The sequence below is a fragment of the Oryx dammah genome, unplaced genomic scaffold (assembly GCF_014754425.2).
Source record: "Oryx dammah isolate SB20612 unplaced genomic scaffold, SCBI_Odam_1.1 HiC_scaffold_3, whole genome shotgun sequence".
Lineage (NCBI taxonomy): Eukaryota > Metazoa > Chordata > Mammalia > Artiodactyla > Bovidae > Oryx > Oryx dammah.
The window spans coordinates 88137345-88159529 of NW_024070187.1; the positions used below are offsets into that span (position 1 = coordinate 88137345).

General features: G+C 38.0%; 1 protein-coding gene across 4 annotated transcripts in view; it reads left to right on the forward strand.

Moving 5' to 3' along the window:
- MTHFD2L (methylenetetrahydrofolate dehydrogenase (NADP+ dependent) 2 like) overlaps positions 1-22185 on the forward strand; it is a 148297-nt gene that overhangs the window by 39096 nt on the left and 87016 nt on the right. For all 4 annotated transcript variants that reach the window (XM_040237068.1, XM_040237065.1, XM_040237066.1 and 1 more), the window contains 2 exons: positions 4960-5112; positions 6232-6339. In XM_040237068.1, the coding sequence (XP_040093002.1) occupies positions 4960-5112; positions 6232-6339 (261 nt within the window). The remainder of the gene's footprint in view (positions 1-4959; positions 5113-6231; positions 6340-22185) is intronic.

Here is a 22185-nt window from a genome sequence, read left to right on the forward strand (position 1 = left end):
TGACACCACCCTTATGGCAGAAAGTGAAGAACTAAACAGTTTCTTGATGAAAGTGAAAAAGGAGAGTGAAAAAGTTGGCTTAAAGCTCAACGTTCAGAAAACAAAGATCATGGCATCCGGTCCCATCACTTCATGGCAACTAGATGGGGAAACAGTGGAAACAGTGTCATACTTTATTTTTTTGGGGCTCCAAAATCACTGCAGATGGTGACTGCAGCCATGAAATTAAAAGATGCTTGCTCCTTGGAAGAAAAGTTATGACCAACCTGGACAGCATATTATAAAACAGAGACATTACTTTGCCAACAAAGGTCCGTCTAGTCAAAGCTATGGTTTTTCTACTAGTCATGCATGGATGTGAGAGTTGGTCTATAAAGAAAGTTGAGCGCTGAAGGATTCATGCTTTTGAGCCACGGTGTTAGAGAAAACTCTTGAGAGTCCCTTGGACTGCAAGGAGATCCAACCAGTCCATCCTAAAGGAGATCAGTCCTGGGTGTTCATTGGAAGGACTGATGCTGATGCTGAAACTCCAATACTTTGGCCACCTGATGTGAATGGCTGACTCATTTGAAAAGACCCTGATGCTGGGAAAGACTGAGGGCAGGAGAAGGGGACAACAGAGGATGAGATGGCTGGATGGCATCACCATCTCGATGGACATGGGTTTAGTTGGACTCCGGGAGTTGGTGATGGACGGAAGCCTGGCATGCTGCAGTTCATGGGGTCAGAAAGAGTTGGACATGACTGACCGACTGAACTGAACTGAACTGAACTGATGAGCTTATCCTTATCCAACAGGCACTGGGAAAGTGGAAATAAGTACTTTTAAACAGTAAGGTGAAAATCCTTGGATGGAAAATAAACCAGTAATTTGTTTTCTTTTTGTTGCTTTTCCTTGTCCTAAGGCAATTAAACATATTATAAATAAATCACAGAAATATATATTGTGTTATAGTTCTAAAGCATGGTCCACAAGGACATTCCCTGAGCTGTTCTATTGTGGTATTATGAATTTAATTGAAGACTTTTTTTTCCCGGCATGATTTAATTACTGTTCATATTATTAAATAGATGGGAAAAACACATGCAAAGTGAATAATGCCAGTTTTCCCATTCATTTGCATAAGATATTAACTGGTTAGTTGTTTGCCAGTGTATTCTATGAATCAAAAATATTTTATAACGATTAGGGAAAAAAATTAATGCTACTGAATCTTGTGATTGTTTCTTCCTTTCAAGTCATGGGCCACAGGGATGAGACATCAGGGGATTTTCAGTAGCAGTCAGTCAAAATCATGAAATATATTTATTTCTATTACTCATTTAACAAAAGGTAGAATTTGCTGTAAAATGTTTGATGTTTTTGTGTGTGTACTAAGATACATGTTACTTGCTCAGTCATGTCCGACTCTGTGACCCCATGGACTGTAACCCATTAGGATCCTCTGTCCATGGGATTCTCTGGGCAAGAAGACTGGAGTAAGTTGCTATTTCCTTCTCCAGGGCATCTTCCTGGCCCAGGGACTGAACCTGGGTCTCCTGCATTGCAGGCAGATTCTTTATTGTCTGAGCCACCAGGAAGATGTTAGCTAATTCAAGAGCACTGTTGTCTGTGGAGGCCTAGAAGAAACAAAACAAAGAGGAACTAAAGAGCCTGTTGATGAAGGTGAAAGAGGAGAGTGAAAAAGCTGGCTTAAAACTCAACATTCAGAAAATGAAGATCATGGCATCTGGTCCCATCACTTAATGCAAATAGATGGGGAAACAATGGAAACAGTGACAGACTTTTATTTTCTTGGGCTCCAAAATCACTGTAGATGGTAACTGTAGCCTTGAAATTAAAAGATGCTTGCTCCTTGGAAGAAAAGCAATGAAAAACCTAGACAGTATATTAAAAAGCAGAGACACTACTTTGCCAACAAAGGTCCATATAGTAAAAGCTATGGTTTTTCCAATAGTCATATATGGTTGTGAGAGTTGGACCATAAAGAAGGCTGAGCGCTGAAGAATGGATGCTTTTGAATTGTGGTGTTGGAGAAACTCTTGAGGGTCCCTTGGACTGCAAGAATATCACACCAGTCAATCCTAAAGGAAATCAGTCCTAAATATTCATTGGAAGGACTGATGCTGAAGCTGAAGCTCCAGTACTTTGGCCCCCTGATTCAAAGAGCCGACTTATTAGAAAATATCCGATGCTGGGAAAGAATGAGGGCAAGAGGAGAAGGGGACAACAGAGGATAAGATGGTTGGATGGTATCACCAACTCCATGGACATGAGTTTGAGCAGGCTCCGGGGGAGTTGGTGACGGACAGGGAAGCCTAATGTGCTGCAGGTTATGGAGTCACAGTCTCCTGACTGAATGACTGAACAACAGCAATAAGAGGAAAAACTACCTTCCTTGGGATATTTTAGAATTATCAAATGTCTTGATTAGAAGGGATAGGGACCCTTTCTCCTGTTAATTTATAACTGTTATTTAAGATGATTGATATTTATGATTTGTATCTAACACAGAAAGAAAAGCTTGTTTTAGTGCAAAGAGATGGGGATTTGATTTCTGGACTTTCCTCTCAATAGTAGTTTGAGATTGGCTAAGTCTCAAAATTTTGAGCTTCATCTTTAAAATGGAGATATCTTTTCTACCTTCATTCCTGGTAACTATGAAGGCCAAAGGGGAAATCTGTATAATGATAACATGAACATTAGAAAGCATTATTTGAATATGAGATATATTAACTCATATTATTTTCATATACTGTAATTACATAATAAAAGTTACATCTTTCCTGGTAAAGGATGTAGGTGAGATTTGATTTACTGCTGAGAGCATGTAGAGTTACATAAAACTCCATGAATTTTTTCTTTTTGATTTTTATGATCTTAACATTTTTTAATCTACTCACATAGGCTTTTCCCTTTAGATGAAATAATAGCCACACTAAAAATCAGTTTTCATGTATTCTTTACATCACACCTTTTATATGTCCACATACTTGTCTTTTAAACAAAATTTAATTAAGACAGAATTGTTCAGAAATGATGATCTGAGTTAAAAGTTTAAGAAGCACATGAGAGAACAGGTCTGTAATTGCCAGTTTCTAGTGCTTGTCCCAAATTTTCAGATGCTTACATTTTTCCTGAGTATTTCAGCTATTGTGTGAGATGTATTATTCACTACAATGTGTAATTTTTAGTGAATAAAGCAGCACAGACCAGTAGACGGCTAAATTCAGTGTAGTTCAGACTTACTTGATAAGAGGATGGCTCTCAAAATCTACGAAGAGCCTTTGTTGAATTCTTTCTATCATATATACATTTGTTGTTGTTTAGTTGCTAAGTTGTGTTTGACTCTGTGGCCCTGTGGACTGTAGCCCACCAGGCTCCTCTGTCCAGGGGATTTCCCAGGCAAGAATGCTGGACTGAGGTACCATTTCCTTCTCCAGGGAATCTTCCCCACCCAGGGATCAAATTCATATCTCTTGTATTGGCAGGTGGATTCTTTACCGCTGAACCCCCAGGGAAGCCCCCGTTCATATATTATTGTCCCATATATACTGTAGCCAATTTTGAACTTGGAAATAAACTAATTTAAGTCATAGCTCATAGTGGAGAGTTCAATTACAGTTATTTCTTTTTTTAATTTACAAAACTTTTGATTTTCTTGTAAGAAATATTCATGGCATGAAGCTTCTGCATGAGCAGGTGTCTAGAAATGAATCATCTCCATCATCATCATCATCACCACCATCCAGATTTTAAAAGGAACCACTATTTTTGTCCTCACATAGTAAATATTGTCCTCAAATATTTAATTCTAAAAAATGTTTTGCTAGAACCCGTATAGTAATCTTCTATCTTCAGAGAAAATACATGGAGGCTTACTCTGCTAGGACATTATAGAATGAATACAATAATTGAAAGTGACAAACTAGTCATTGGAAAGAATTCCTGAGACCCAATTTCTATTTGAATATGAGTAATTGTGTCTTTTACATATATAAAGGACTTTGGCAGTCTAATAATGGCAAATTGGAGCTATTTAAAGTAGCTCCAATCAAAAGTAGCTCCATCGAAAGTAAGATGGCAATAGTGTCCCTTTTAGGATACAAAAGATAAAAGACATAAAGCATGGCTCTCTGAAAACAATTAGAACTTAGGCATTGATAATGTTTAAAAAATTATGTGTAAGTGGCATTCATTGTATAATGCACAAATAAACTTTTATATAGAAATACACACCTTTATTTTAGTATTTTAAGCATGTGGGTTAATTGTTGGGTTTAGGGTAACCTAAGCTACACCGTACAGAATAGTATTAAGAGCCTACTTTTCAAAATGAGATGATTGGCATCTCATATCTCATTTGGTTAATTCATTACTCAAGTTATGTTCTTTTCCCTTCAAAAAGAAAACCATAATGATATTTTGTATTTCAGTGTAATAATGCTTCAGGGAAATGATGTGTGTGTGTGTGTTTTATTTGCTTTTCTTTTATGTCATTTGGGAGGAAGCTAGGCATTAATGATGTTACGGCTATTTTTAACACTAATAGCCCTTTTAACCTATAATGCTAGCGATATTCAATAGAAGCTTATTCATGGAAATATTTTGTATAGGAAAAACATAGATTTAAATATGCAGACTTACACGGCAAAGCTTTATCATCTGACCATTCCCAGATCTCATTGGTATTATTTTACTTTACAGATTTTTCCTTTTTACCAGGCTAGTCACTTTGGTTCTGTACCTGCATATACTCTTAAGGAAGTTAATTACAACCATTGGTCAAGAGCCCTTTGACTTAATATTTTCATGGCAAGAAAAGGAATAGAGTAATGACTGTTTATCTTAACTGAAGCTGAACCACAAGTGATCTGACTGAAGGCCCTCATATATAATTTTTCAGGCTTCCAAATGAAGAACAATTGTAAAATTAAATCAATTTTATTTCCTTCCAGACCATATGGATGAGCGGACAGTATGCAATGGAATATCCCCTGAAAAAGATGTAGATGGATTTCATATTATTAACATTGGAAGACTGTGTCTTGATCAGCATTCCCTCATACCTGCCACTGCTAGTGCTGTTTGGGAAATTATCAGAAGAACAGGTTGGTCTATGGGACATAGGTGCTAAGTGCCACATGAGCATTTGTGCATTGCCTTGATGGAAAGGGTGAAAGAAGATAAGCCATTAAACTTCAGTCTACAGAAATAGATAAAATTATAGAAATTGAAGAATAATCTGAAATAAGATAAAAGAAGAACTGGTACCAGGTTACAAGTAACTGCTGTTTCAGCTTTCATGGGGTGCATTTTCCAAATAATAGATTTATCTCCCTACTTTAAAACTAAAAACTTAAGGTATTTTGATATACATTTTTCAAAATATGTTATGTTTTTCCTTACCTTTAAAAACAAAATGTGCTGAACATTTGAGCCATCTCTAATGACCTAGGTTTTCATTGTAGACGCTTGCCCTTGAATTGTGCTCTAAATAAAATAATACTCTCAAAGACCCTCAAACAGGCAGGTGATGGTTCCCTTGCCTCTATCACTGTCACATTTCTGGCAGCATCTCCTCATCCCAGTCTGTTCTTTTCTAACTGAGAAAGAGAACTTTCAAGGGAAAGCAGATCCTAGAATTATATTCATAGGATTTTAATAGTTATAAAACTTTAATTCTAATTTTTTCATTTTACTTATGAATAAACTATGCCCCAAAGAAGTTAAGTGTATGAAATCTGTAAGCTTTACCTTTTAGATCTTTCTAAATCCGTACGTTTAGTGCTTCTCTCCTATGAAGTAAACCACATAAATTTTATGAAAAATACTTTTTCCCACTTCATTTTGTCCTAGATTTGGTCAAAGTTTGGTTGCCAGTTAATCTTGACATTGTTGTACCTTACCTGTTTTACGATAAATAGTTAATATATTTTAAGTCTTCACACATCTACCTATTCATGTGAATTTTAGTGTTTAAAATAATTTAATGACAACTTGAAAATGTTTATGGTTTTTTTAATGAGGATATAATGAGAGGAAAAGTGACAAAACCAAAAAGTATAAAAAAATATTTTTAAATAATGAATGTTGGAACATTATAGACAATTCACAAAATAATTCAAATTTAATTAGAGGTTTTTAAAGAATATTTCAGTTGGCTGTTCAGATGATTACTTTGCTTCTTGTTGTTTATTCTTCATTTAAATCAAACTCTGTGTTTTAAGGAATTGAAACATTTGGAAAAAACGTTGTTGTGGCTGGAAGATCCAAGAATGTAGGGATGCCCATTGCCATGCTCTTACACACAGATGGAGAACACGAACGGCCAGGAGGTAGGTGCCATTTGGAGATTCTATGCACTCTTATTAATACAATCTTCTTACTTCCTAAGCTCTTCAAATAAAAATGTGTTTGGAAATGTGATTTAGCATGTTTGTGGGCTTAATGCAATAAAGATTTCCCTTATTCTTCATCTAATGACATGTGTGCACATATGCTCAGTTAATCAGTCATATCTGATTCTTTGTGACCCCATGGACTGTAGCCTGCTGGGCTCCTCTGCCCTTGGGATTTTCCAGGCAAGAATACTAGAGTGGGTTGCCACTTCCTACTCCATCTAATGACATGAGTGCCTTGATAATGTATAAAAGAATTGCTAGAAATATGTGGCCCCTTTGTTCCTATTTTTTTTCTTTTGGCTATATGTACTTCTTTCATATCCTTAAACATATAGAGATTATGGAGAATCATATGGAGATGCCTTAAAAAACGAGGAATAAAACTACCATGTGACCCAGAAAGCCCACTCCTGAGCATATAGCCTGAGAAAACCACAATTAAAAAAGACACATATATCCCAGTGTTAATTGCAACACTATTTGCAATAGCTAGGACATGGAGGCAACCTAGATATCTGCTGCTGCTGCTGCTAAGTCGCTTCAGTCATGTCCGACTCTGTGCGACCTAGATATCTATCCACAGATAAATGGGCAACCTAGATATCTATCCACAGATAAATGGATAAAGAAGTTGTGGTACATATATACAGTGGAATATCACTAGCCATAAAAAAGAATGCAGTTAGTCTGTTCTAGTGAGGTGGATAAACCTAGGGCCATTATGCAGAGTGAAGTCAGAAAGAGAAAAACACGTATCACACATTAACACATACATATGGAATCTAGAAAAATAGTACTAATGAACCTATTGGCAGGGCAGGAATATAGATGCAGATGTAGAGGACACTTGTGGACATAGCAGGGGAAGGAACGAGCAGGACAAATTGAGAGAGTAGCATTGCAGTATATATACTACGTGTGTAAAATAGATAATCAGTGGGCAGTTGCTGTGTAGCACAGGAAGCTCACCTTGTGCTCTGTGACGACCTAGGGGAGTGAGATAGGGATGGGTGCTAGAGAGGCTCAAGAAGGAGGAAATATATGTATATTTATGACTGGTTCACATTGTTGTACAGTAGCAACCAACACAACATTTTAAAGCAAGCATCCTCCAGTTAAAAATAAAAAATTAAAATATTAAAAAAAGAAAGGTGGAAAAACTAGATACATGCTAGATGCATAAATATCACATGTTGATAGATGTCTGTATACCCATGTACACCATCTCACTAAAACACACCACCAATGCATGGATATAAGATTGTTTTAAACATTATTATCTTGGTGAATTCCAGTTTCCTGTTCTAACATTTTCAAATACAGTTGACTCGAACAGCACAGATTTGAACCGCACAAGTCCATTTATATTTTTTTCACTAAACATGTACATACTACAGTACTATACAATCTGTGGTTAGTTGAATCAGTGAATATGGAACCATGAATACAGTGGCTGACTATAAAGTTATAGGTGGATTCTCAACTGAACAGAGACTGGGTGTTCTAAACTTCCTCATTGTTCAAGGGTCAACTATACTAATTTTATAACCTTGGTTGACATAATGCATGTGAAATATTTTTTCAAACCATGAAGCCCAATGGAAAAACAAGCCCAATGATAACATATCACTTATGCAAAATGATGAATTATGAGAGTTAAATATTGTTTTTCCTTCCTGAGATTAAGGACTTAAATATTACCAGATCAAAATGTGTATGAGAATCAAAGTTATCTTGGGCCTGATAGTGACTCAAAGTCACTTTTAAAAACCTTAGTTTTGGATTTCCCCAGTGGTCCAGAGGTTAAGAATTCGCCTGCCAATGCAGGGGACATAGGTTCAATCCCTGGTCTAGGAAGATTCCACGTACCTCAGAGCAACTAAACCTGTGCCCCACAATTACTGTGCCTGCGTGCCTAGAGCCTGTGCTGGGCTAAAAGAAAAACCACTGCAATGAGAAGGCTGTGCACCACAACAAAGAGTAGCCCCTGCTTACCACAACTAGAGAAAGCCTGTGCAGCAAGGAAGACTCAGCACAGCCGAAAGTTAATTAATTAAATATTTTAAAAGTCTTAGTTTTGAAGAGCTGTTCAAAAGACCAAATCTGGTAGTATGAACTTTGTAGATGGTAGCCTACAAAGAGATGTAGTGTAGATGTATCTTTAGCTTAATTATTCACTTCTAACATAGTCTGTTAGTGCTCATCTATGTATCTCTTAGGATGTAATAATGATATTGATTCATATTTGCCTTTATTTAATAGTTTCTGTTAAACAAGGTAAAAGAACCAGAAAGATTTACCTAAGTATACCATTTTTGTTGGAAGATTTTGACCAAGAGTCACTCGGCAGGTTTTTCTTCATTTTCAACATATTGTTATCTTATTTCATCAGTAACATATCAAGCAACATTATGCAACTTCATTATTTGCACAACACTTTCTCATGAACTATCTTATTTTGTTCTCAATAATTCTGAAATATATTCATATTCACATTTTGTAGCTAAAGGAAATGAGCTTTAGAAATTTCAGTAACTTAGCCAAGGCCATTCAAGGAAACAGTGTCCAGAGCTGGGGGCTGGGTGCTGACTGTCTAGTTAAGAGGATCATTTTGAAGTCAGACCCCTCTCCCACCAAGCCCTGTATCCTCGGACAAGTCATTTAATCTGTGTGAGCCTCCACTTCCCTCATTTGTATCTTTTTTGCTGGGTTATTGTAAAAACTGAATTAGATTTGAATGTGAAGCACTACTCACAGTGCCTGAGACAGTGAGTTAAGTAAACCCTTGGTACATGTGAACCATGGCTATTACTATTATTTCTATTATTATGCTTAAGGCAATAATCTATGGCCATACAGATGAAAAAGTTTAGAGTAACATAATCCAAGGTTAATGATGAATTTTTAACCTTCATTTGAAATTTTATTTTCTTTTTGTGGTGGGTTTTCTGTTTGCTTTTATTTGGATGAAATCTAATCTTTGTTGCAATAATTCACATAAATGTAGAATTTATAAAGTTTATAAACTATTAGAAATATGATTTATAATATTCCAAATTATACTTTATATTATTAACATATTGTGTGCTAATTTCTTGATAGATTTCAATTTTGAATTATTTGTCTATAAAATACCTAAGTCTAAGAAAGTCAATTACCTCCTCTTTATGCAATTTAAAAGTAGATTTTCCTATGTCATAAGACACATTGACTTTATAAATATTCTGTACTTTGTTGTAAGATATGTTCACCTGAATGCATGTTAAAAATTGAATAAAAGCAGAATTAGATATAGTACTGGTTACTTACATGCCAGGTGGTTAAATTTGCATTTTTACAGTGGCTCCTAGGTGCCATTTATAATTACAGTATCTAAAAGGTAATATATTGTAACTGATATTGGTCAGTTCACAACATGGGTGGTGGTTAATCTCATGCACATTTAATAGGAATATGGTGACATATATGTTTAGTATAATGAATTGTTGAGAGCTGCTCACTGAAAACCTGGAATCTGTGGGAAAGATAATATTTCAAATGTCCATGTCTGTTAGAGCAGTGATTATGTGGAGTGACTGCATGTTCACTGTTAGCTAGTGGAGATAATGAAGGATGATTAACTGGGCAAATTCCTATCAATAGATCTTGTTCTGATGACACTCACAATGCTGAGCATCAGCTCATGCTGTATTTCTTTGCCAGAAAAGATTCAAAGCCCTAGTGATTCATTTGTGTTTTAAAGCCAAAGATAATCACACTAGAAGACATATGGTGAGGTTGTGGTACTATTGCAGTGGCATTAGTGCTGGGATTTTGTAAAAGAGCATTATGGAAGATTTTGCTTAGAGTCCTGTGGACCCAGAGATATTCTTGATTTCATTTGTGCAATATGCATTCAGTACATATTCTCATTGAAACACTAGGGTGGAGGGTGGTTCAGTTCAGTTCAGTTGCTCAGTCGTGTCCGACTCTTTGCGACCCCATGAATCACAGCACACCAGGCCTCCCTGTCCATCACCAACTCCCAGAGTTCACTCAGACTGATGTCCATCGAGTCAGTGATGCCATCCAGCCATCTCATCCTCGGTCGTCCCTTTCTCCTCCTGCCCCCAATCCCTCCCAGCATCAGAGTCTTTTCCAATGAGTCAACTCTTCCCATGAGGTGGCCAAAGTACTGGAGTTTAAACTTTAGCATCATTCCTTCCAAAGAAATCCCAGGGCTGACCTCCTTCAGAATGGACTGGTTGGATCGCCTTGCAGTCCAAGGGACTCTCAAGAGTCTTCTCCAACACCACAGTTCAAAAGCATCAATTCTTCGGTGCTCAGCCTTCTTCACAGTCCAACTCTCACATCCATACATGACCACAGGAAAAACCATAGCCTTGACTAGACGAACCTTAGTCGGCAAAGTAATGTCTCTGCTTTTGAATATGCTATCTAGGTTAGTCATAACTTTTCTTCCAAGGAGTAAGCGTCTTTTAATTTCATGGCTGCAATCACCATCTGCAATGATTTTGGAGCCCCAAAAAATAGTCAGCCACGGTTTCCACTGTTTCCCCATCTATTTCCCATGAAGTGATGGGACCGGATGCCATGATATTCGTTTTCTAAATGTTGAGCTTTAAGCCAACTTTTTCACTCTCCTTTTTCACTTTCATCAAGAGGCTTTTGAGTTCCTCTTCACTTTCTGCCATAAGGATGGTGTCATCTGCATATCTGAGGTTATTCATATTTCTCCCGGCAATCTTGATTCCAGCTTGTGTTTCTTCCAGTCCAGCGTTTCTCATGATGTACTCTGCATAGAAGTTAAATAAGCAGGGTGACAATATACAGCCTTGACGTACTCCTTTTCCTATTTGGAACCAGTCTGTTGTTCCATGTCCAGTTCTAACTGTTGCTTCCTGACCTGCATACAGATTTCTCAAGAGACAGGTCAGGTGGTCTGGTATTCCCATCTCTTTCAGAATTTTCCACAGTTTATTGTGATCCACACAGTCAAAGACTTTGGCATAGTCAATAAAGCAGAAATAGATGTTTTTCTGGAACTCTCTTGCTTTTTCCATGATCCAGCAGATGTTGGCAATTTGATCTATGGTTCCTCTGCCTTTTCTAAAACCAGCTTGAACATCAGGAAGTTCATGGTTCGCGTATTGCTGAAGCCTGTCTTGGAGAATTTTGAGCATTACTTTACTAGCATGTGAGATGAGTGCAATTGTGCGGTAGTTTGAGCATTCTTTGGCATTGCCTGTGGGGGGTGGTAGAGTGTTGAAAAAGACTTGGGTAGCACTAGTGGTAAAGAACCTGCACCAGTGCAGGAGACATAAGAAACCTGGGTTTGATCCCTGGTTTGGAAGATCCCCTGGAGAGGAAAATGGCTACCACTCTGGTATTCTTGCCTGGAGGGTCCCATGGACAGAGGAGCCTGGAGGGCTACAATCCATGGGCTGGCAAAGAATCGGACAATACTGAAGCAACTGAGCACACACACCCCTGTCTCCAGAAGATGAGAGGTTGCATCTTCAGGACACCATGTTTTCTTAAAGCTCGGGTTCCTCATTGAAATTCAGCTTTTGTACTCAAGCTTCCCATCTGCTGCAAATTCTATATATCAGGTACATTTTTTTTTTAATTCAAGGAACATCCTATCTAAATGGAAAAACCTTAAGATATTTTGTTAGTGGAATGCCTTGCCTTTTTGAATATTGGCTCCAGGTGTGAAAAATGAACATTTTTGCCACCTTGAAAGCATTATCTCTCACCTACAGGAGGGGCCTTCAGGTGATAGTACAAGAGTGGATGTTTCAGGCAGTGCAATGTGATATGAATGCTATGTGTGATTAAGCTCAGCCCAGTGCTAGGTTGGGCCAGGTGCCCTCTAATTTCAAAGAGAGGAGCCAAAAAGGAATGCCTGAAAGAGGAGTCACGCAAAGCAATCACAAAGTCTCAGTTATGAGACTGAGATTCTTGGTTTTTTTGCCAGGGAAGTGAGGTGGACTTTTGCTGCCTCTGTGGAATGAACCATTGTCAAACTGGGGCAGAGGGACACCAGGCATATAGTCTTTATTCCTCCCATCCCACTGTTCCTAAGGTAGAAGTACTCACGGTAAGATACTGGGGATATTATGTCTTGTGATGCCTCCATGTTGAGTTGACTTCACTGCATTATAGCTTTGAGTTTGTTTAGTGGTAAGCAATAGCAAAGAACAAATGCTTGTTGCAGTCTCATTTTCTGTGTTGAATAGTAGGAGTACTGTTTCATTTTTAGAGTACCTGAAATTCAGCCAGCTAGTATCTGGAAAGCACTGTACTTGGAAAAATACCACATATCCTCACATCTGGCAGCTGGAACTATTAGTTACATTCGGGCAGCTGGAACTATTAGTTACATTGTTGAAGCTAACACTAAACACTATATAAAAAAATGAAATGAGGTTCAAATACTTTTCTTTCCCTTTCATTTTCTCTCTTTCATCCTGACCTCAGAGCACCAGGCATTTGTTTAATTAGCAGCACAAAGCATCCCTTTTCTAATGTCTATAAACCCAGTAATTCAAAGCATGACTTGTAAGGATGTTGTGTTCTGCTCCACCAGCATTTTCAGCTATTTCTCCCATCAAGTCTGCTGAAGCTTCACAGAACTACATATTATTCCCCAAACACACCACCTCTTCCAAGCCGCCTTTCCATTACATACCGTATTCCCTAGGCAGGGAATGCTGCTTCTCATCCCTCACCTGCTTTCCTCTCACCATCCACCCATCTTTCATGATGTGCACAAAATCTAACTCTTAAATGTTATCTGTGCTGCCATCACAATACTAATTCTGTTATGTCTTGATTGTCTACCTATTCCCCTTTTCTACACATGCATAGTAAACATGAGCTGCTTAAGGACAAATATTTTGTCTTGGGCTTTTTCTAGCTCTGAAATTTAGCACTGAGATTGGCATGTAATAATGCAACTAGTCAGTGAATCAATAACAGTTTATTAGTGTCCCCTATTAGCACTGAAGAACTGATGCTTTTGAATTGTGATGCTGGAGAAGATTCTCTAGAGTCCCTTGGACTGCAAGGAAATCAAACCAGTCAATCCTAAAGGAAATCAACCCTGAATACTCATTGGAAGGACTGATGCTGAAGCCAAAGCTCCAATACTTTGGCCAGCTGATGCCTTTGCATCATTGGAAAAGATGCAACTCTTTGGAAAGGATCCTAATGCTAGGAAAGGTTGAAGGCAAAAGGAGAAGAAGGCAGCAGAGGATGAAGTGGTTAGATAGCATCACTGACTCAATGGACATGAGCTTGAGCAGACTCCATGAGATAGTGAAGGACAAGGGAGCATGGCATGCTGGAGTCTACAAGATCCCAAACAGTCAAACACAGTGACTGAACAACAACATGAGCCTATATTATAGAAAATAAGACTGCAGGCTAGGGATTTAAAATAAAATATTGCTATTCATTGAGGGGAAAAAAATTCCCTGTATAGTGAGGAAGAGGGAGAGAAGTAGCTAGGTGCTTACTACACACTAACTCCTTCATATTTTAACATTATAGACATTTATATATATATAAGCATAACTTATGACACCACTTCCCCCAAGAATCCGATCATAGGAGAGGATAATGCCTCATGACCATCAGGAGGAGACCTAAGTGTATTGGGAAGAGAAGGGAGTTATTAACAATAGCATTAATTGAAAGAGGTCACAGCATTTTTCCAGTAAAACATTTTAAATTTATCATTTTCATTTTGTTTAGACATTTTTTTTTCTTATGCTGCTGACATGTAATACTGCCTTAGTACAGAGGGGCTGATATCTTTCTCACTCAGTATGCACAATATGATGGTGAATAAATCATATTCTTGAGCTCACAGTTCAGTAGGAAAGACAATCACTTAACAATCGGGTAATAATGATTAATCATAATTGTGCAAAATGCTGCAAAAGAGAAAAGCTTTCTATAATAAAAGCTTAAGGAATGGATGATTTCTAACTATAATTCTGCATGAAGGTTATGCCTATTTATGTCTATCTTCTGTTACTATTGCAATGAAATATTTTTAATAGTCTAACTTCTGTCACTACTCTTCATTTCAGACTAAAAAAATCCCACCTCGGGGACAAAAACAAAAATATATACTACTTAAAGTTATTAAAAATTTCTAAAATATCTAGAGGAAAAGGTTCATTCTATAAAAAATAAATAATTCATACCATAATGGTAAATTATGATTTGATGATTTTTTAAAAAACAAGTCAATGCCATGCAATTATTATATGTATAAAATAAGAACATCAGATAGAACTTCCTCAAACAGGCCTCTCTGAAAATCTCTTCTACTCCCTCATACACAGCTCTATAGACACACTAAAGAACTTTTACTTTACAACATTTATCAGTTTGTAATTATTGTTTATTTGTATCATTATTGATTAATGTTCATCATACTTACTGGACTGTGAACTCCAGAAGAGCAAAAACCAGATTTGTTTATCTTCCCATTTTATTTCCAGAATCTATTAATAGCACAATATTTCTCCAAAAATTCTTTGTTCAATAAATGAATGAAAAGATCACTTTATTTTGTAGACCATGAGTATCACAAATGTTTTAACACAGCTATTCATAAACTGTAGTCTTAGAAGGCCTGATGTACCACAAGATTTTAAATGGTTCTGAGGCTAACCATGAAAGGCCAAAAAGTGGGCAATGGCCCAATTCCTGGAAATCCCTGCCTCTTCCCCCAAAATAATCAGGGAATATCTAAAATAATCGGGGAATAATCAGAATAATAGTTGGAATAATAATGAGTTGGAATAATCTTCCCACTCATTTGCCTATGAAATTACTCAGCCCATAAAAACCTGCCACCCCATATTTTGGGGACTCTGACCTTCTGAGATGGCCCACACTCTGTCTGTAGAGTGTGTTTCTTTCTAAATAAATCCATTTCTTACCTAAAAAAAAAAACAACAGTATTTTAAATGGGTTTGCGGGAGATCTGGTTTCGATCCCTGGGTTGGGAAGATCCCCTGGTAACTCACTCCAGTGTTCTTGCCAGGAGAATTCCTTGAACTGAGGAGCCTGGCAGGCTACAGTCCATGGGTCACAAAGAGTCAGACACAACTGAGAGACTGACACTGGCTGCTGGCTAATTTTTTTTTGAAAGGACAAAAATTAGTCAAATAAGTCTGGGAAATCTGTGTTAAACAAAATCAAACATATATCTCGACTGTGAATATAGTCATATAATATAGCCTTTAATATAGTGAGCACTGTGAAACTCTGAGAGTAAAAGTCTTTGGTATTTAACCCTGGAAGTTGTTTTTCTAAAACAGTATAAATCTATATATGTATATTTATATACATCCTGGAATGCAAAGTCAAGTGGGCCTTAGGAAACATCACTACAAACAAAGCTAGTGGAGGTGATAGAATTCCAGTTTAGCTACTTCAAATCCTAAAAGATGATGCTGTGAAAGTGCTGCACTCAATATGCCAGCAAATTTGGAAAACTCAGCAGTGGCCACAGGACTGGAAAATGTCAGTTTCATTCCAATCCCAAAGAAAGGCAATGCCAAAGAATGCTCAAGCTACTGCACAATTGCACTCATCTCACACACTAGTAAAGTAATGCTCAAAATTCTCCAAGCCAGGCTTCAACAGTATGTGAACCATGAAATTCCAGATGTTCAAGCTGCATTTAAAAAAGGCAGAGGAACCAGAGATCAAATTGCCAACATTCATTGGATCATCGAAAAAGCAAGAGAGTTCCAGAAAAACATCTACTTTTGCTTTATTGAATGTGCCAACGCCTTTGACTGTGTGGATCACAACAAACTGTGGAAAATTCTGAAAGAGATTGGAATACCAGACCACCTGACCTGCCTCCTGGGAAATCTGTATGCAGGTCAAGAAGCAACAGTTACAACTAGACATGAGCAACAGACTGGTTCCAAATCGGGAAAGGAGTTCGTCAAGGATGTATATTGTCACCCTGCTTAACTTCCATGCAGAGTACATCATGAGAAATGCTGGGCTGGATGAAGTGCAAGCTGGAATCAAGATTGCCAGGAGAAATGTCAATAACTTCAGATATGCAGATGACACCACCCTTATGGCAGAAAGCAAAGAAGAGCTAAGGAGCCCCTTGATGAACATGAAAAAGGAGAATGAAAAAGATGGCTAAAAGCTCAACATTCAGAAAACTAACATCATGGCATCAAGTCAAATCACTTAATGACAAATAGATGGGGAAACAATGAAAACAGAGACTTTATTTTGGGGGGCTCAAAATCACTGCAGATGGTGATTGCAGCCATTAAATTAAAATATGCTTGCTCCTTGGAAGAAAAGCTATGATCAACCTAGACAGGATATTAAAAAGCAGAGACATTACTTTGCTAACAAAGGTCCGTCTAGTCAAAGTTAGGCTTTTTCTAGTAGTCATGTATGGATGTGAGAGTTGGAGTATAAAGAAAGCTGAGCACTGAAGAATTGATACTTTTGAACTGTGGTGTTGGAGAAGACTCTTGAGAGTCCCTTGGACTACAAGGAGATCCAACTAGTCTATCCTCAAGGAGATCAATCCAGAATATTCATCAGAAGGACTGATGTTGAAGCTGAAACTCAAATATTTTGGCCATCTGATGCGAAGAACTGAGTCACTAGAAAAGACCCTGATGCTGGGAAAGATTGAAGGCAGGAGGAGAAGGGGATGACAGAGGATGAGATGGTTGAATGGCATCACTGACTCGATGGACATGAATTTGAGTAAGCTCTGGGAGTTGGTGATAGACAGGGAGGCCTGGCGTGCTGCAGTCCATGGGGTCGCAAAGAGTTGGACATGACTAAGTAACTGAGCTGAACTGAACTGAATGTGTATTTATAGTTGCCATATTTGTATCTATATATTTGCTATATATGTACTGATATACCCCAGAGATCTAGCCTTTTTCCACACAGAGGATGAATAGGGCAATAAGCAGGATGTTGTTCTTCAGGATGTCTGCATTTTTCACTCTCAATTTCAGGACCTTGAGAAAACTTATTTAGCATTAGTCTATGGTCAATGGCAACCCACTCCAGTACTCTTGCCGGGAAGGTCCCATGGATGGAGGAGCCTGGTGGGCTGCAGTCCACGGGATCGCTAGGAGTCGGGCATGACTTCACTTTAACTTTTCACTTTCATGCATAAGAGAAGAAAATGGCAACCCACTCCGGTATTCTTGCCTAGAGAATCCCAGGGACAGGAGAGCTGGGTGGGCTGCCATCTATGGAATCACACAGAGTCGGACACGACTGAAGCGACTTAGCAGCAGCAGCAGCATGGTCTTTTAAGGCTTTCCTGGTAGCTCAGATAATAAAGAACCTGCCTACAAGGCAGGAGACCCAGGTTCGATCCCTAGGTTGTGGTGTCCCCTGGAGAAAGATATGGCAATTCACTCCAGTATTCTTGCCCAGAGCATTCCATGGACAGAGGGGCCTGGCAGGCTACAGTCTTTGGGGTCACAAAGAGTTGGACACGACTGAGTGACTAACACTATGCCCTTATAAGCAAGTTTGCAAAAGCAGACATTGTAGTAAGATTCCTCAGTTTATTTTCATCTGTTATTCTTGGAAGAAAGAAAATAAATGCAAAAATTATATAAAGCTTTAACAAATAGACCTCATACACACATCTCCCAGCCAAAACAACTAGAAAGCAAAGGGTAACACTTTGGCTTCTGCTGACATTTAGCCTTTTTCCCATGACTGAGTTGGCTACCTCATTTTGGCTAGGGTTTTGGAGGGTCTGGTTGCTTTTTTGTTTTTTTAATAGTTTAAAATCTGTTTCACAATCAGGAATACTACCATCAATCCTGACCTGGCAGCTTGGTAGCATGAGGAATTTGGTCACCTGGGGAATTGATTCATGTGGATGATTTAACAAATTTTATCCCTATTAATAGGAAAATAAACCCAAAAATATGACTCCAAAGCCAATATTTTCATTTGTAACCAGCAACTTGTTCTCTCCATAGTTGCAATCTTGACAAGTAAAGTTGGACTCCTGGAGCAGGAGAGCCTAGTGTTAATGAGACTAGGTGCTCTGATCATATTGCCGGAGTGCACCCTGTGTTCCTGTATTTCTCTGAAACTCAGTGTTCAGTTCATATTAGCTATTATAGTGTACTTGCTCTAAAAAGTATTTAAAGTGGTCCACAACAATATGCAAAGCACAATGCAAATGAGAAATAGTTAAGAAAAAGGAGAAATAAGACCTGAAACTAAAATGGAATTATGAATAAAGGCTACTATTAAAAATAGGCATATCATTAAATCTTCATGGATATTTTCCCTTGCCAAGCACACTGCGGTTTATATACTGTCACTATATGTTTGGTGAATTTAATTGGGTCTAAACTACACTTTCTGTATTAGGGTCAGTAATTTCATTCTGTGAGCTTTTTAGCAGGAAAACAAAATGACTAGTTACCCAATTAAGTGTCTTTAGGATTAAAAATAAACACATACTTAGAATAAATAAAACATATTCTGCATTTTCTGGTATTAAAACCAAAGAGTAATTTCTCCTAAATTCCTTATAAGCAGGGAACTATGAATGGACTGAGTAATATTCATAATGCTTTTTAATTTAATGAAATGGTCATATTTTATAGAGTTATTTCTTTCATTGTTTAGCTTAGGTCAAAGCTACCACTGGCATGTATTTCTCTGATCTCACTCATACATTTCTTCTGATTCTCAGTTTCTGAGTCATTCTCTTCTTCCCAACTTCTAAACCAGTGTTCTCAAACTTAGCTGTCCACTAGTATCATCAGAGGGCTTTTAAAAATGTAGCCACCTGAACCCAATGCAGAACAATTATATCAGAGTCTTTGTGAGGAGGATCTGAATATCAGCATTTTTTATAAAGCTTCATAAAAGAATCTAACACAATGATAGTAATTGAGGATGAAGCTCAAAACATTGGAATGAGTCCAGGACTTCACTTCCTATTCCAGAGTCATTCTGTAGGCACTTTTTTCCCAGCCTCATAGCTTCATTTTTTAATGTTTTAAATTAATTTTTATTATAGTATAGTTGCTTTACAGTGTTGTGTTAGTTTCTGCTGTACAGAAAAGTGGATCAGCTATATGGTTATATGTGTCCCCTCTTTTTTGGATTCCTTCCCACTTAGCTTACCACAGAGCCTTGGGTAAAGCTTCTTGTGCCATACAGTAGGTTCTCATTAGTTATCTATTTTATACCTAGTATCAATAGTATATATATGTGTCAATCTCCCAATTTCCCAATTCATCCCACCCTCCTGCTACTTTGGCATCCATATGTTTGTTCTCTATATCTGTGTTTTTATTTATACTTTGCAAATAAGCTAATCTATACCATTTTTCTAGATTCCACATATATGCGTTAATATATGATGTTTGTTTTTCTTTTTCTGACTTACTTCACTCTGTGAGACAGCCTCTAGGTCCATCCATGTCTCTGCAAATACCATCCTCATAACTTTAAATCCACCTGTATCACTGCTCTGCTCTACAGCCATGTAACCACTGTCCACTTGACAACTCCACTTGGATAGTCCACCGAGATCTCAAAAGTACCAAATACAAACCTTCACTCTTAGTTGTACTACCCATAGTCCTCATCATCTTAGTAAATGTCACCATCGATTCACCTAGCTGTTCAAGCCGTCCTTGACTTCTCTCTCTCACATTCCCTATCTTATCCATTAGCAATCTGTGTAAAACATACCTATGAGCTCATCACATTCAATAGTGAGACCCTAGGTCAGTAAGCCATTATCTCATACTATAAAATGTACAGTTTATAAAATTTACATCTGCCTTTGTCCCATTTCCCACATCCAGTCTATTTTCCAAGTGGTGTATCTCAGTCATCGGTGGCTTCCCATAATACTCACAGCAACAAAATGCCAGAATAGAAGCCAAATCCCTTGCTGTCATATGCAAGATATTACATGATCCGACCTGTGTCTCCTTACTCATTTCCTACCACTTACCTTCCTCACTGCCCTCCAGTCACACCTGCCTTTTGCTTTCCTAGAACATGCCTACTTGGCCATGTGTCAGATCTTTGCTCTCGGCTTTTCTTTTGCCTAGAATCCTCTTTTTTGTAGTCATTCGCATAATTTATTTCCTCACTCCTCGTTTCTGTTCAGATGTTATCTCCATGGGAAAACTGGGTTCAATCCCTGGGTTGGGGAAGATCCCCTGGAGAAGGGAAAGGCTACCCACTCTAGTATTCTGGCCTAGAGAGTTCCATGGACTGTATGGTCCATGGGGTCACAAAGCGACTTTCACTTCACTTCACCATTCTTAACTTCCTCACTACCCTCCAGCCACACCTGCCTTTTGCTTTCCTAGAACATGTCGTACATGCTCATGTGTCAGATCTTTGCTCTTGGCTTTCCTTTTGCCTACAGTGCTCTTTTTTATAGTTATTTACAGAATTTATTTCCTCACTACTTCTGGTTTCTGTTCAGATGTTATCTCCACAGGCTGTCCCTGACCACGTTATCAAAACAGCACCTATCCTGTTGCTCGTTATTCACTTATTCTGTGCTTTTTAACTCATAGCATTTATTCTTATGTACATTTTTATTATAGATTTATTTGTTCATTCATGTTTTATCTTTGTTGGATGATGAATCCATGAGTTAAATTCAATCATTTTCTGCTGAAACCAGGGGCAGATTTTTAAAATTGTCTAGAGCAATAGGTGGTTATGATTCAGTAAGTCTTTCCTAATGCTCTTTCTCACAAAAGAAATTTGAGATACATGTAAAAGGAGTGAGATTGAAATGGTATTTGACTAAATGTGAAACCATATTCCACCTAGCAACCCAAAGTGTTTGAAAAATAACTGACAGACTGATAAACAGCAAATCAAACCAGCCTAGTCTTGACCAGATGCCAGGTTAAAGTCTGGCCCATTTAAAATATGAAAAGAAGGCTTAGATCTGAGTGCTTTGTAACTACATCTAAAGTTATTTAAATAAAGAAAAAGCAGCTGAAATTGAAACAAAAAACTTATAGTAAATGGAATTCAGGAGCCAAGAGAGTACAATATTATTTTAAGATCTAGGAAAATCATTGTTGTTGTTGTTCAGTCACTAAGTCATGTCCAACTCTTTGTGACCCCATGATTGTAGTGTGCCAGTCTTCCCTGTCTTTCACCATCTCCCAAAACCTGCCCAAACTCATGTCCGCTGAGTCGGTGATCCTATCTAACCATCTCATCCTCTGTCCTCCCCTTCTCCTCCTGCCTTCAATCTTTCCCAGCATCAGGGTAGTTTCCAGTGAGTCACCTCTTCACATCAGGTGACCAAAGTATTGGAGCTTCAGCTTCAACATCTAATGAATATTCAGGATTGATTTCCTTTCGGATTGACTGTTTTGATCTCCTTGCTTCCCACTTGGAAAAACTGGCTAGAGATTATTTTACAAGAAAATCCCCTGGAAGAGGAAATGGCAACCCACTCCAGTATTCCTCCCTGGAAAATGTCATGGACAGAGGATCCTGGTAGGGCCACAGTCCATGGGGTCATGAAGAGTCAGAGACAGTAGATCAACTGAGTACACACAAAAATTAAAGCCTAAACTATCTTTTTTTGTGTTAGAGGCACATAATGTTTTCCGTCAGATGTGCTCTCATCAGTACTACCGGTGTATTCTGGGTGGGATTTGAAGGCAGACTTTATGCCTACGGAAAAAGAAGTGTCATCGAGATCCCTCCCTGACCTCC